Source organism: Zingiber officinale, chromosome 1A (genome assembly GCF_018446385.1).
Source record: "Zingiber officinale cultivar Zhangliang chromosome 1A, Zo_v1.1, whole genome shotgun sequence".
NCBI lineage: Eukaryota > Viridiplantae > Streptophyta > Magnoliopsida > Zingiberales > Zingiberaceae > Zingiber > Zingiber officinale.
In genome coordinates this window covers 73,392,963-73,409,584 of record NC_055987.1, presented here as the reverse complement: position 1 = coordinate 73,409,584, position 16,622 = coordinate 73,392,963, and the positions used below count along the sequence as shown (strand labels likewise).

General features: G+C 36.3%; 1 protein-coding gene across 8 annotated transcripts in view; it reads right to left on the bottom strand.

Annotated features, from left to right (window-relative positions):
* LOC122026220 (kinesin heavy chain-like) overlaps positions 1-16,622 on the bottom strand; it is a 98,083-nt gene that overhangs the window by 52,178 nt on the left and 29,283 nt on the right. For all 8 annotated transcript variants that reach the window (XM_042584885.1, XM_042584892.1, XM_042584920.1 and 5 more), the window contains exons 3-5: positions 1,531-1,593; positions 1,209-1,271; positions 1,055-1,117 (exon numbers count right to left, since the gene is read on the bottom strand). In XM_042584885.1, coding sequence (XP_042440819.1) covers positions 1,055-1,117; positions 1,209-1,271; positions 1,531-1,593 — 189 coding nt within the window. The remainder of the gene's footprint in view (positions 1-1,054; positions 1,118-1,208; positions 1,272-1,530; positions 1,594-16,622) is intronic.

Genomic DNA, 16,622 nt, shown 5'->3' with positions numbered 1-16,622 from the left:
ACGAGTTATACAAATATAATAAGAAATCTCAACCACAGTGAGTGTTGTACATTAGATGAAAGAATTAGTTCTTTAAATATGATACTAACTATCTCATAATTTTCTAAGATCCATATTGTATAGTACTCCCAGGACATCTAATATTGGAATTCACTTCTCCACATACACATAAATATATCTAAGATAGCCACTGGGAGTGACTTCAACTGACATAACTAAAATTAAAGAGGCATAGGTATAGCTTGATTTCTCCGACTCTAGCATCATTCCTCTTTCTGTTGTCATTACCTTGATAGGTGTATCTCTTTTGCCCCTCTATCTTTTGAGGATTTATCTCCTCACCATGACCAACAAATGGACAAATCATAAAATAATATTCTTGTATTAATTAGTACCATCCTCTAGTGTTTCTCTTTCCCTCACCTCTTTCAAATGTTTCATCTTCTCCTAGTGTCCAACAAACAAAATAGAAAGTTGAATCATGAAAAAAGAAAATATTTCTGTCTCAATCGGTACTACTCAAGCTGTTTGGCACAAGCGACTAATTGATATCTACGCATGCTGACATAGTCAATATAAGTTGTCAATCCAGATGGTACATTTTGTTTATGCAAACCGACAGCAATTGCCACTTGAAACCATGGATATCAATACACTCAAATATGAGGATGAATCGTTAAAGTATGAGATTGACAAAATCCATCCAAATCTTAAGATCTAAAATACCATTCTATTACGATCTCAAGGGACTTCCAACACTGAATACAATAATTTGTACCAAAATTATCATAAAATTATCCAAGATATTACTAATAAATTCAAAGAGTATATTGATGAACTTAGGCACAATGATAAACATTGTCAAGTGTTTAGTGAAACAATTGCTTGGTGAAAATACTAAATGGTCAAAAAGGACTATTTTTGTATAATGGGTGGGTGTCTAATTTATGTATTTATGAACAGGGAGGCCTTATTTGAGAAATTGTCACTACCATGGGCCCAAGGCATTTGTTTGTGAGTAATTGAATAATTAAAAAAAACTAGAGTTAAGTACCTCCGCATGTTTCAAAGTATCATTTTCACTCTCGAAATGTTGAAGTTTTTGCTCTAAAATAGCCTACAAAAATATAAGGCAGTGAAACAACTCGTAAGAGCCTTTCTGAGATGAACTATAATGCAATATGTGATATGAGCAAGCAAAACATTACCTCTTTCTGCACATATGAATCAAATTCCACCTTTAATGATTTAACATTTTCTTCAAGGTTAACCTGAAAATTGCACTAGGAAGTGAGACCATTGATTTAATGGCAATTCAATGACAATCAAATGACATTTATTTCATAAGAGGCATTCCTGGTGAAGAGGGGGTTATTGTACAAGTGGATATATTGCAGTAAAGAGTGTAGGTTTTCAAAAGTCAGATAAAATGGGATGACTAATACTATATGTAGTGATAGACTAGATCTCTTCTCAAATTTCCTGATGAGATTTTATCTTCAATATTCATTGCAATTAGACACACACTACCTGTCTTTGGAGCCATAATGTTCTCTCAGTTTCCAAATGCCTGAATTGTTCCTGTACTTTTGCCTGTCATGTAAGGTGAAACCAACACCAGTTCAAAGAACAAAGATCAGCCCTATCCAAATACAGAAATGTATGGAAAACTTCTGTGATCATACACATCAAAAGATTAAGATGTAGAACTAAAGATAGATAAGACAAAGCCAAGTATTCAGCCATGCTATGAAGTCAAAATGAGGAACTTAAGATAAAATTCTTCTTGAACACAGAAGTGCAAAGAAAAGTTAAATTGTTTCAAAGATCATTCCAGTATAGCGTAGGCAGCATTTGGTGTATTGGCAGTCAAGGTTATCAAAATTGGAGACATGGCCCAAAACAAATAGGCTGAGTTGTCTTGGCCCAGGGATATGAACCATTCCATGTACAAGTGGGATCTCATGTCAGATTGTTGAAATGTCAAGCCCATCCCCACATGGACTAAAACCAAGATCAGGCTACATTAGGCTCAAGTTGTTAGCACATGTTTTTTTCCTTCTATCCATACAAGCTTTGTGTCAATCAAAGGATTGTGCTCCCAAGATGCTAGACAATGCTTTAACACATCCACACTAAGCATTCACAGAGATAAGAGAACTCGGTATAAAATACAATAACAAAGGGAAATATAAAGGAAATAGTGATAAAGCAACCTAACTACGCATATAGTCTAACAGAAATAAAAAGAAAAAAAAACAGCTAGGATAAAAAAAAAAGACAAAAAGAAGTGTAGGAAATAAGAACAGTGAATGGCAGAAAGTTTGAGAGTGCATGATATTCCAACTCCAATAGCAGTGATATCTCAGAATAGCAAAAGTAATGGCACATCTAATAATGTAATGCCCGTACCACATGCCTTAGGCTCATCCAACGGAAAGCATAAAAATAGGATGATTGTTAGATAACAGATATTTATAGAACTAAAAAATAATAATAATAATAAAGTAATTGAATTTGTTTAGGGAAAAATTTACAATAATAAATTTGTAAATAATGAGGAAATGAAAATCTATAACCACATATTAATTTTAAGAATTTTTCTAGATTTATCTGGATTTTTTTCAGAGTTTGTTTAGTGAATTTATAAGTAATTCATTAGGGTAATTAATTAGGGGTGGAGAAAGTCTATTTGGGTGAACCTATTTAAAGGAAATGTTGATTTTCCTAAACTCATTTTTTCTTTTCCCCTAACCCTAAAGTATCCGCCGACTCACCCTCTCCCTCTCGCATCTTCGAAGCCGCCGCCACCCGATCGTCCGATGCTGCCGTCGTTGCTACGTCGCCCACTTCTAGGGGTTGCAGGTTCGGATAGGGAGCCACCGTCGGTTGCTGTGAGCTAGAGTCGAATAGTTGAAATGCTAGAGAGTCAGGTTGTTGCCCTTTCTCCCACTTGCGGCCATGAACAATAGCCGTTGTTGCCACTATTGCGAGAGTTGTCGTCGACCGCCTTAACTCCCAACCCCGTTACCTCTGTCGGTTGTCGTGAACCATCATCGGAAAAGGAGCTGTGGGTAACGAAGTCCTTTTACCTAAGTTCTAATCATTCAAGCTAATGAATCTAGGTAGCCGCAATTAATGGAGTAATTGGTGTCATAGTATGAATTGGAAATTGGTCATTGATTTGGGAGGGATGAATTGTTCAGTTAATGCTTGTTAGGTTGCTAGATTTATAAGTCATTGGGCATTTTGCATGTTAACCAAAATTGAAACTTATTACTAATTAGGCTCATCTTGTTTCATTCACCTATGATTTAAATCATGTTAATTACATATTTAGTAGAGCTATAGAATATTAAGCCCTAGATCTTTCAACCAAAAGACTAGTAATTTAGAGACTTAAAACATCCACATCAGCTACCCTAAACACAAAATTTATCTTAAATTTTACATTTTATGTAAAAAGACCTTTGCATCAGCTACCGTATCCATTCTCTAAATTTAGATTTCATGAATAGTACTTTTCTAAGTTTAAGGAATAAAATTCATTCTCTAAATATTAAAATATCATTTAATTTGGGAGGGAGAGAAAATAAAGGTAATGGAGTGGGTAATAAAAAATAGATATTACATATGGAGAGAAAAAATAATAAAAAAAGTGGAAGAGAGAAGAAAATAATAAAAAAATAAAGATAATGGAAATTTTAGGATAGATGATATAGTGTGTAGTGAAAAATGATTGTCTAAATTTAATAAAGTGGGTGGTTTACACCAAATTTTAGAGATATTATAGAGAAACTGATGTGGATGCTCTTAGATGCCTAATACCAAAGAATAGGGGGAATAAATTGGTTATATGAAATCTGTTATTAGCATTAACTTAGTACTTAAATAGCCTCTGTATTTGCTTATCTTCAAGGTTTGGGCTCGAGACAAAGCCTCAGATTTGAAGACTATTAGGGCATCCTACATTTAAGGTGGGTAGTTCCATCTTGTTTCTCTTTTAGACCTTTGTCCTTGGTACATGATTTATTTTATTGTTGTGGCAATATACATTGCTTAACTCAACTTTTGATTGATTCTTAAGATTGACACATATTCTACTTGCCCTTATGTTTAGTCCATTTGATATCTATGCGGTCTCATTATTTTCATGTTTGATTGTTTATACACATACGATATCTTTAGACAATGATGTAACTAGTGAAGTGTACTCTAATATGTGGTGGTGACTATTTTCTTGTCTTTATTGGTTGTGTACTTGTAGATCTTGACTCCGACCATCTATGGTAGCGTGTTTCGCTCGTAATCCGTAGATAGATAGCTATGTACATACCCTGTCTGCCCACAGAACCATCCGTGGTAGAGCATTTCTCCCGTAAACATTGGCCACTATTAGATCTTGTCTACCTACTAAACCATCCATGGTAAAATATTTCTTCCGTAGACAGTGCAACTGCAGTCAATAGTTGTTGTATACCTGTTATATATTTATGCTATGGAGGGATTGGATGTATGTGCCATATTTGGTTATTCAAGTTTGTGGATGTCTAGGTTGATGTTTTACTCTTACTTTTGCTAGTAAGTGACATTACTTAAACGGCTCCCTTTGACCATTTACATTTTAGTATCATGCGCTCTCTGTATTATACTAACTAAGTATTTTGTACTCAGTGCCCCTTTGTTTCCTTTGACTTCTACGTTAGCAAGTAGGAAAAGGAGTCATGTCGCTTAGAGATCCTGACTACCAGTCCCATGTCATCTTGAGAAATCTCTTGTTCTTTGTTTTGTCATTGTGGCACTTTGACTTTATAGTATTTGAAATTTGCTTTGAAACTTGTTTTTATAGTTTGATCTATTTTGACGGTTTCCGAATAAAGTATGTTATTTGTTAGACATGCGCACATGCAAATTATTCTTTAATCATATATATTTTAGTGGTGTACTTTATTGTTTTATATCCTTTTCCTCATGTGCAAGCAATGTGTGGTTTTAGATTGCCTTTCAGGATGTCACTAAGGCGTACCCCGTCATCGAATGACAATTTATACCCGGGGCGTGACAATTTTGTTGGTATAAGAGCCCAAGTTTTAATGTCGATTTCTGAGCCTTCATATTTTGAAATTTCATTTTTGTTTTATTTGATTGACTTCTCAAGTGTTGGGACACTAGGCAAACCAATGAACATCTTTGAGCTATAGGAAACTAATGTGTCTTTAATTGTTATTATACCTTCTGTTAGGTATAAACTTATTTTAACTTTCAATGCAAAGTCAGAAACTAGGGGTCAGGGTCGTCAACAACTTATTAGGAGTCAAGGAGCGCTAGGAGCACCAACAACAATACTGGCCCGTGCTACTACCAATTAGGTAATGGACAAAGCACGTATACCAATGCTTGCCCGGTCAGTTAAGAATCGATTCACCCTCTTCCATGGAGGTTCTGATCCATGGACTGCTTGTACTTGGGTGGATAATTTAGAGAGTACATTTGGATATATAACATATATTGATGTAGAAAAGGCGAACTTAGCGGTGTATCATTTACGAGACCAGGCCACCTTTTAGGTGACTCGTTGAGTTTAGCCCCCACCTAGTGGCTCAGGACTATGATCGGATGTTCTTGTTCACATAGTGTCTTGCGGCCTACATCTTGATCCGCTATTGGCACTTATAGGGAGGAGTTGAACCGAGCAATATTAATCGAGATGACCCAACAACAGGTGGAATCAAAGAAGGCAGAATCAGAAACATCATACAGATGGACAGAAAACTAAAAATTGGAATCAAAGATCAAGAGCAATCGCTGGAGAGTCTTCTTAACCACAAAAGACGGCTCGAGTGTCGTCTGGATCTTCCCGCCCCTCTCAGAAAAATCTATTTTCTGAGATTAGGTGCATTCAATACGGTTCACAGAGTCATACAAAGCCAAAATGCCCTTCGGAGCAACCGATATGCTTCTGTAAACATCCAGGACACATGAGTAGAGAGTGCACATTAAAGGCTCAGTTGGCACACTCAGATTCTCCATCCCATAAAGGACGTCTGATAAGTCACATCGATCGAAAAGATAGCAGAAGCCCTAGTCATCCAACAGCAACCTTTGCCTCCATGGAGAGCCCCCGTGCTATTTGTTAAAAAGAAAGATGGAACACTAAGATTATGTATTGATTATAGACAACTAAATGCTCTGACCATTAAGAACAAATATCCTTTGCCACGGATAGAAGATTTGTTTGATCAACTCAAGGACACTTCGTATACTCTAAGATCGATTTAAGATTAGGCTACCATCAGCTTAAAGTAAGAGATGTAGATGTGCAGAAGATAGCATTCCACACATGCTATGGATACTACGAGTTCTTGGTGATGCCATTTGAACTTACTAATGCTCCAGTTGCTTTCATGGACTTGAATAATATTCATAGACATTTAGAAGATTATGTTATTTGTTTATCATAAATAACATATAATATACTCAAGATCACATCAACATTTGCAAGTATTAGCTTAAAGAACACTTATAAGCAATGTTCAGGAAATGCGCATTTTTGTTATCTTCCGTAGGATTCCTTGGACATGCGGTTTCTAGTAGAGGTATTTTAGTGGATCGATAGAAAATAAAAGCTATTACCAACTGGGAACAACCTAAGACGGTACAAGAACTTTGTAGCTTCCTCGGATTGGCAGGATACTATCAAAGATTCATGGAAGGTTTCTCCATAATCACAACACCCTTAACACAACTGACCAAAAAGGGAGTGAAGTTTGCATAGAAAGAGGATTGTGAGGCAAGCTTCCAGGAGCTTAAACAAAGACTAACAGGCGCGCCAATTTTAGTGATTCCTTCTTGTGAAGATGGGTTTATACTCTACACAAATGCATCCATGCCAGGATTGGGCGCAGTCTTAATCGAGTAGTAGCATATGCTTCACGTCAGTTAAAGGACCATGAGACGAATTACCCTATCCATGACTTAGATAGCGGTCATCATCTTTGCTCTTAAAATATAGAGACATCACCGGTACGGGATCACTTTTGAGATCTTCACGGACCACAAAAACCTTAAATATTTATTCACACAAAAGGAATTGAACCTTAGACCAACGAGATAGATGGAATTCCTGAAGGACTACGATTGTACTATCAATTATCATCCAGATAAAGCTAATGTGCTAGCAAATGCACTGAGTAGGAAATCTTGGAGAGTTCTAGCCAACCATCAGGTCGCGGTTATAGATTTAATCCAACAATTCTCATAAATGGATCTAATAGAAAAGGCACAAACCCAACAAGGGATACTAGTATCCATAATAGCTCAATTGTCCTTGGTTGAACAAATCAAAGAAGCACAGGTTAATGATCAACACCTCAAATTCTTAAATAGCGAAATAGACACGAGACAATAAACACAATTTTCACGTGATGAGGATAGGACTCTCAGGTATCGAGGAAGGTTATGTGTTCCCGAGACACATTCAATTAAAGAAGATCTGTTCAAGAAGTGCATTAATCACGGTTTGTAGTTCATTTGGGAGGTACCCGCATATATAGGATCTAAAACGCTCTTATTGGTGGAATGGCATGAACAAAGACATTGCGGATTTTATAGTTCGATGTTTAATACGTCAACAAGTGAAGGCAAAACATCAGAGGCCAGGATTACTTCAGAAAATCAATATACCTGAATGAAAATAGGAACAATGGACTTTGTGGTGGGGTTATCCAAAACACAAAAAGGGCATGATGCAATATGGGTTATTGTTGATCGACTAACTAAGTCTGCGCATTTTCTATTCACTCGTAAAACTGATTTTTTGGATCGTCTAGAATATTTGTATTGCAAAGAAATCACCAGAGATACCTCTCAGTATCATCTCTGACCGAGACCCACGTTTCACCTCGCGGTTTTGGCAGAGTTTCCAAAAAGTTATAGGAACCGAGCTTCGTTTCAATACAGCGCTCCACCCTCAGTGTACTATACAGACACTAGAAGATTGACTATGAGCATGCATGATGGACTTCAGAGGCAGTTGGGAAGATCATCTACATATGGAGTTCGCCTACCATAACAACTATCACTCGACTATTCAAATGGACCTTTTGAAGCTCTATATAGTAGGGCGTGTAGGTCTCCTACATTATAGGAGGAAGTGGGTGAACGACAACTTTTGGGACCACAAGGTATCCAATGAAACGCAGAACTAGTATGGGTCATCCGAGAAAGATTGTTGAATGCTCAAGATCGACAAAAGAGTTATACGGATCACAGACGAAGACCTTTGGAATTTACGGTAGGTGATTATCTATTCCTATATGTTTCACCCACCAAAGGAGTCCAATGATCTGGCTTGAAAGAAAAATTAGCTACTCATTACATTGGACCCTTCTAGATATTGGAACGGATAAGTGGAGTAGCTTATCAACTAGCACTACCCTTGACACGGGTAGAAATACATAATGTTTTCCATGTCTCCATGTTAAGGAAATATTTACCACATCCTACACATGTCCTAAAGGATGCATCAGTTTCACTACAACTAGATGCAACATATGATGAGACAGTTCGCATCCTGTATCACAAGGAGCGTCGACTACGAAACAAGACAGTACGATTAGTAAAATTTGAATGGCGACACCACACTGATGAAGAGGTCACCTGGGAGTTAGAGGATGATATACGAGATCAATATCCCCATCTATTCACTTGAGGTATGAAAATTTAGAGACCAAATTTTTATTAGTGGGAAAAGATGTTAGATAACATATATTTATATAACTAAAAAAAGGTAAAGTAATTGAATTTGTTTAGGGAAAGATTTATAATAGTAAGTTTATAAATAATGAGGAATGAAAATATATAACCACATATTAATTTTTAGAATTTTTCCAGATTTATTTGGATTTTTCCAGGGTTTGTTTAGTGAATTTATAAGTAATTAATTAGGGTAATTAATGAGAGGTGGAGAAAGTCTATTTAGGTGAGCCTATTTAAAGGAAATATTGATTTTCCTAAACTCATTTTTCCTTTTCGCCTAACCCTAAAGTTTCCGCCGACTCACCTTCTTTCTCTCATGTTGCCCTCGCATCTTCGAAGCCGCCCTCGCCCAATCGCCCGACGTCACCTGATCGCCCGACGTCATCGTCGCTGCCCCATCACCCACTTCCAAGGGTTGTGGGTTCGAATAGGGGGCACCAGCGACTGCCGTGAGACAGCACGAAATAGTTGAAACACCGAAGAGCCAGGTTGCCGCCCTCTCTCCCCTTGCGGCAGCAAACAACAACCGTTGTTGCCACTGTTGCGAGATCCACAGCCAACAGCCTTAACTCTCGACCCCGTTACCTATGTCAAATGTCATGAACCGTTGCCGAAAAAGAGTTGTGGTTAATGAAGTCCTTTACCCAAGTTCTAATCATTCAAGCTAATAAATTTGGGTAGCCGCAATTAATAGAGTAATCGGTCTCATAATATGAATTGGAAATTGGTCATTGATTTAGGGATGAATTGTTCAGTTAATGCTTGTTAGGTTGCTAGATTTATAATCCATTGAGGGTTTCGCATGCTAACCGAAATTGAACCCTATTACTAATTAGGCTCATCTTGTTTCATGCACCTATGATTTAAATTGAGTTAATTACATATTTAGAAGAGCTATAGAATATTAAGCCAAGAGCTATAGAATATTAAGCCCTAGATCTTTCAACTGAAGGACTAGCAATTTAGAGACTTAGATGCCTAATACCAAAGAATGGGGGGAATAAATTGGTTATATGGAGTCTGTTATTAGCATTAGCTTAGTACTTAAATAGCCTCTATATTTGCTTCTCTTTAAGGTTCGGGCTCAAGACAAAGCCTCGGTTTTGAAGACTATTAGGACATCCTATATTTGTGGTAGGTAGTTCCCTCTTGTTTCTCTTTTAGACCTTTATACTTGGTACATGATTTATTTTATTATTGCAGCAGTACATTGCTTATCTTAACTCAACTTTTGATCGATTCTTAAGATTGATACTTTTTCTGCTTGCCCTTATGTTTAGTCCATTTGATATCTATAAAGTCTCGTTATTTTCACGTTTGTTGTTTATACATGTAGGATATCTTTAGACGATGATGTAACTAGTGGAGTGTACTCTGGTATATGGTGGTCACTGTTTTCTTGTCATTAATTGTGTACTTATAGATATTGACTGCCCACGAGATCATCAATGGTAGCGTGTTTCGCTCGCAATCCATAGATAGATAACTATGTATATACTTGTCTGTCCATGGAATTATCCGTTGTAGAGCGTTTCTTCTGCACACAGTGGCCGCTAATAGATCCTGTCTGCCCAGGGGACCATTTGTAGTGTCTGAAACCACTTATTTAATTAAGGAGATTTATTGGATTAGGTTGCAATTTAATTAGAATTCAGAATTATTTAATTACGGGAGTTCATTTGATTAGTTAAGAAAATAATAGGATATAAATATAGAATAAAATATAAATAATATATTATATATAATATAAAGTATATAGAATAAATAATAAAAATAAGAAAATTATAAGATTCATATATAACGTGTAGAAGAAAATATAGTATGTGATTTATATATATATATAAAAGAAATTTGATCCATATAAATAATATACTATAGAGTATATAGTATAAATAATAAAAAAATAATTATAAGATTAAAACGTGTAGATGATAACTAAGAAATTATGACATTTTAATTTATGAATTATATATATATATATAGGAAATTTGGATTTATAAATTATAAGACTTAGTATTTATATAATTTATATATATAAATTATCCATCTAATCATAATGGAAATGAAATATAAATAATATATACTATATATATGATATATATAATAAATTATAGAGTATAAATTTAATATAACGTGTGTATGATAATTAAGAAACAATAATAATGGATAAAACTTAGTATATAGGAATTAAAGGACTTAACATTTAGGGATAAAACTTAGTATGTATAAATTTTAAAGATTATTCATCTAATTAATATATAAATAAAATATAGATAATATATTACGTAATATAAATGTATAATATAAATTTCAAAGCATAGAATTAAATAAGGAAAATATAAGATGAATATATACAGAGCGTGCACATAATAAATTAAGAAATTATAGTATTATAAATTATATATTATTATGTATCCATGGATATAGGTTTATATTTAGACTTAGTATTCAGTTTTATAAAAATAATATATAGGACTTAGCATTTATAAAATCTATCTAGTATTTAAATAAAAGTATAAGAATTTGTATATCAACCTATAAAATGTATATGTTGTAGATAATGATTAAGAACTACAACATTATCACATGCAAATTATATATATATATATATATATATATATATATATATATATATATATATAAACTTAGTAAGAGATTTTATATAAAATTTATAGGATTTAGAAATTTATGCCAAGTCCTAAAGCTTCCACATTATATAAAACACTCACCTAGAACTCCACCTTGCTTTCTTGTTGCCGCCGGCCTTAAGCCCCCACCTCATCAAGTTGCACTGGTTCCATAGATCCAAGGGAAAACAAGAAGAGAAGGGTACTAGCTAAAGAATCAAAGGCATGTTCTCAACCATGTTATTGTTTTATTTAGCTTTTATGTCTTGTGAATTTCAGGTATCGTAGATTGGGTTGATGTTTCATAGATGTTCTGGAATTATGTTGTGACCCTACTGCTTTTGATTCTATTGTAGTGTAAATTAGCTTCAATAGGTGAACGAATTTTACTTCGATCTCTTATGTTGAAATGTAGAAAATTTAGTTAGCTTTCATTATCAATTTACAGAACCCTTTTCGGATCAAAGATGAATTTTATATGATTTTTATACCACTAACTGATGAATCTGGAATTATGCTGTGACTTATTGCTTTTTGTTCTATTATGGTGTAAATTAGCTTCGATAGGTGAACGAATTTCACTTCGGTGTCTCTAATTGAAATGTAGGAAATTTAGTTAGCTTTAATTACCAATTTACAGAACTCTTTTCGGATCAAAGATGAATTTCATATGATTTTTATACTAACGAATCTGGAATTATGTTGTGACCTTACTGCTTTTGGTTCTATTGTGGTGTAAATTAGCCTCAATGGGTGAACGAATTTCACTTCGGTATCTTGTTGTTGAAATGTAGAAAATTTAGTTAGCTTTCATTACCAATTTACAGAACCCTTTTCGGATAAAGATGAATTACATATAATTTTTATACCACTGATTAACAAATCTAGAATTATGTTGTGACCTTGTGGCTCAACGAGTTGTTTCATATTTTACAAATTGTATACTCTTAGGAACTAGAGAACTATGCAGATAAATGTAGGTTTAAATTCTGTTTTAAGATTTATGAATATGAATATTACATTACAGTTGGGGTCGTGCTTCTAGTTACTTTCCATTAGAAGATAGGAAACTTTCCTATGCTCAAATAACCTTACAAAACTAGAAAATTTCAGTTTACTAAGAGTAGTTTTTAAATTCTATTTTCAATGTCATATTCATCATGATGTCGCCCTACGATTTCTTCATGTTTCCTCGTATCATGTTTTATGTTAGTTCCTCAAGTTCATGTATGTTTAGGTACATTAAATGAGTTCATGATTTTGATTTATGTTCTACTTATCATGATGACTATGTATATATTCTACGTCTAGGTTTCGGATCTCTAGATTAAGTAAGTCCAAGTTGCTTCTTGCTCCACATCATGATAGTTTAGTAGGCTATATGTAAAATTACATGCTTGCATCTAAGATCATGTTCATGTTCTTTCTTATGTCTTATTATGATACCTTAATATGATCTAGGTTTAGGTGGATATTATGTTTCCCTTTACATCTTATCATGATAATGAAAATTACTCAATGAGAATACCGTAAGGGAAAAGGCCCCAGAGGGAGCTCGCTTACAGGAAAAGGCCCAGAGGGAGCACAATATCGGGTAAGTTGACTGTTACAAAGTAATAATGATAATGATAAAGATAAAAATACCATACGGGAAAGGGCCCCAGAAGGAGCCTAATATCAGGTAAGTCAACTATGACAAAATGATGAGGATTTGATGGGAATACTATGAGGGAAAAGGCCCAGAGGGATTTCGTTTATAGGACAAGACCCTAAAGGGAGCCCAATATCGATTTCCATGTTAGTAATAAGTTAGGTTCATGATATGTTAAGTTCAGATTCATGTTATGCTATGAATATGTTAAGCTCATGATATGCTATATATAAGTTCATGTTATGCTACAAATATGTTAATTTCATGATATGCTATGTATAGTTCATGTTATGTTATAAATACGTTAAGTCCATGATATGCTACGAATATATTAGGTTAATGATATGTTATAAATATGTTAGGTTTATGATATGCTATGTTCATGCTCATGTATGCCCATGTATATGCTCATGATAAAGTCTATTTTTATGTGTATGTTTATACCATGCAAATATGCTTATGTTATGCGTACATACATGCTCATGATTAAGTTTGTTTAGGCTTATGTTATGCTTATGTGCATGCTCATGATCAAGTTTGTTTAGGCTTATGTTATGCTTATGTGCATGCTCATGATCAAGTTTGTTTAGGCTTATGTTATGCTTATGTACATACTCATGATCAAGTCTATCATTATGTCTAGGTCATATACCATGCTTATGTTTATGTTATCATGCTTATGTCGATGTCTATGCTTACGTTCATAGTATGCTACTACGGAGATCCCAAGTTACCTTGTATATGATTTCCCTTGGTACACTAGATTATAGTCACTAACTAATGCATAACATTATTTTGAACATGATAAGCCTCTCGACTCACATATTATAACCATTTTTCAGACAATGAGGCGAACGCAACAGAAAGCATTGACCAGTAAACTAGCTTGGAACAAGGGCAGTACAACCCAAAGACCACCCAATTTAAAAATTCCACATTTAGTTATGTTTTCTTTCAAACTGTCTATATAATTTTATTTGAACTAAGAAACTGTCATAGAAGTATGAATACGTGGCATCTGCAGTTTATGTATTATTATAAAAAAAAAAAAACTAGGGACGTTACACCATCTGTGGTAGAGTGTTTCTCCCGTAGACAATGTCGGTTTATATGCCTTGATTGACAGTTCGGCTATAGTCAATAGTTGTTGTATACCTGTTATATGTTTATGCTATACAGGGATTTGATGTACATGTCATATTTGGTTATTCAGGTTTGTGGATGCCTAGGTAGGTGTTTTACTCTTACTTTTGACCCTTTACTTGAGACTTCTCCTTTTGACCTTTTACACTTTAGTATCATGTACTATCTGTCACTGGATATTTTGTACTCATTACCCTTTTATTTCCCTAGACTTCCAGGTTAGCAGGTAGGAAAAGGAGTCATGTCGCTTGGAGATCTTGGCTGCAAATGCAAAGGCATCAAGTCCAAAAACTTATTTAGAATGGAAATGAAGACTAATATTTAGGGAAGAGCAAAAGGTTGGTTAAACCAAATTAACTAACCAAACCGATCGAAGTTAAAAATTCAGTTCAACTAATTTGAGAATTCAATTTTTATTCATAAAATATAGTTATTTCGGTCAAATCGGTTCAATCTCGGTTTTAAAAATCTGAATTCGATTAAACCAAATTCGGTCATGCATGAATCAAAACTAGGAGTTTAAAATGTTGGACCCCGTGGGTGTTTTGATATGATCAACAAAGTTAGGTTAAGTCCTGCTAGTTATTTCATCCCTGTGTCTAAGTGTGCAGTTACTTAGGAGCGCAAGAAGTCGAGCAGAAGACGCAGCTAACGAGAAAGACGGCATGGGAAAGGAGCCAACGGGCTCGGTGCGTCCGGAGGATGAGAAAACTGCGGAAGAGTACTCCAGTGGACGAGAAGAACATGCGCGACATTCGAGGACGAGAAGCTAGGACGAAAGCCTGCTCGAGGAAAAGGCCGGGAATTGGGTTCGGGTGAGCCCTATTCCGGTTGACCGCAATCACCCAAGCTATTGGAGCATCGGAAGCTAAAATGAAGTCAAAAGGAGCTGGAAAGTTAGCTGGAGGCGCCTTCAACGAAGTGCTGAATGCGCCTCCGCTGCCTGCACTGTCTGAGGCGCCTCAGACCCAGTCCGAGGCGCCTTCAAGGGTAATGGAGGGGCCTCAGACCCAGTAAAAATAAACGTTTGCAATCGGATAAAGCTTTATCCAATCAAACTCCTTGGAGGCGCCTTCAACCCTCTTGGAGGCGCCTTCAACACTCGAGATAGAGTTTCCAGGAGCTATATAAAGGCCCCTGGAGCTAGGAAATAATAATTCAACTCTGTATTAAGTGTAGGACCGTTAGATTCGATAGAGGGGGGGGGTGAATATCGATTAAAAAAAACAAGAGTTTAAGCGCAGCGGAAAAAGATAAAGTAGACACAAATATTTTTACTTCGTTCGGAGCCTGTGACGACTCCTACTCGAAGGCCCGTGGTCCTTGACCACTTTCGTTGGGCAATCACTAGCAAGTCGAAATATGATTACAGAAAAAGTACAAGAGATGCTAGTAATAATAAAGCAATACAGACAAAAAGAAAATTAAACAAAAAACCGGAAGAGCACTTTTGTCGGAGCGTTGTTGGCGTCGCACTTGAACGTCGAGCAGCAAGATCAGCAGAAGAGTTCTCATCAAAATGATTCAAGCTCCCGTGCGGGCTTCTTTATATGCTGCCCGGGCGCTGGATCCCTTCCGGTGAGCGACGAATCGCCAAATCAAGATGCCCACGTGGCGGCGAGGTGTCGGATAAAATTCGCCCAGCGCCGGATCCTTCCGGCGCCGACCTCGGCCGGATCCTCCGAGCCGGATCCTCTCGGCGCTCGAACCACCTGTTCGAAAGACTCCTTTTCCCGCAAAACAAGGTTAGTCCGAGGCAAATATATATCCTGTAAAACAAATGGTTAACACAGTTAAAGTTCAACAGATAAATAAAGAGAGTATGACTTAGATTAGCTTTCCGAGACCGGAATCTAGTCACGATCTCGACTTGGACATCCGAATGGATCTAGCCGGATCGACGCCTAATGTCCCTTCCGGAACGCCCCTCACACCCTCCAGCCGACTTACCTCACTTACCGCCAGACGTCCGGCCACCACGACCGTCTGACTTCTCGCCAGCGTCCGGTCGGCCGTCGACCGCTTGGACTTCTCGCCACTATCCCCACGTCGACCTGGACTTCTCGCCAGTGTCCGGTCACGTCGACCGCTTGACTTCGCCAACTATCCGGCCACCTCGACCTATGGACTTTTCACGCACACTGATCAAAGTGTCGACAACAACACAACTAACTTAACCTATTTGTCATTCATCAAAACCTGGGTTAGACCCTTAGTGCTACCCGCACCAACAATCTCCCCCTTTTTGATGGAATGACAACCTGGTTAAGTTAGTGAAAGCATATGTACGAAACAACATGCATTTGTGTGGTTTTAAAGTCAGTTTGTGTTTTCAAATTGGTTTAGCTAACTTAACCACCTAACCCTCCCCCTTTGGCATTCATCAAAAAACAAGCAAGGGTAAAGTTATTGAATAACACTTAAACAATCATTGTTCAGAATTT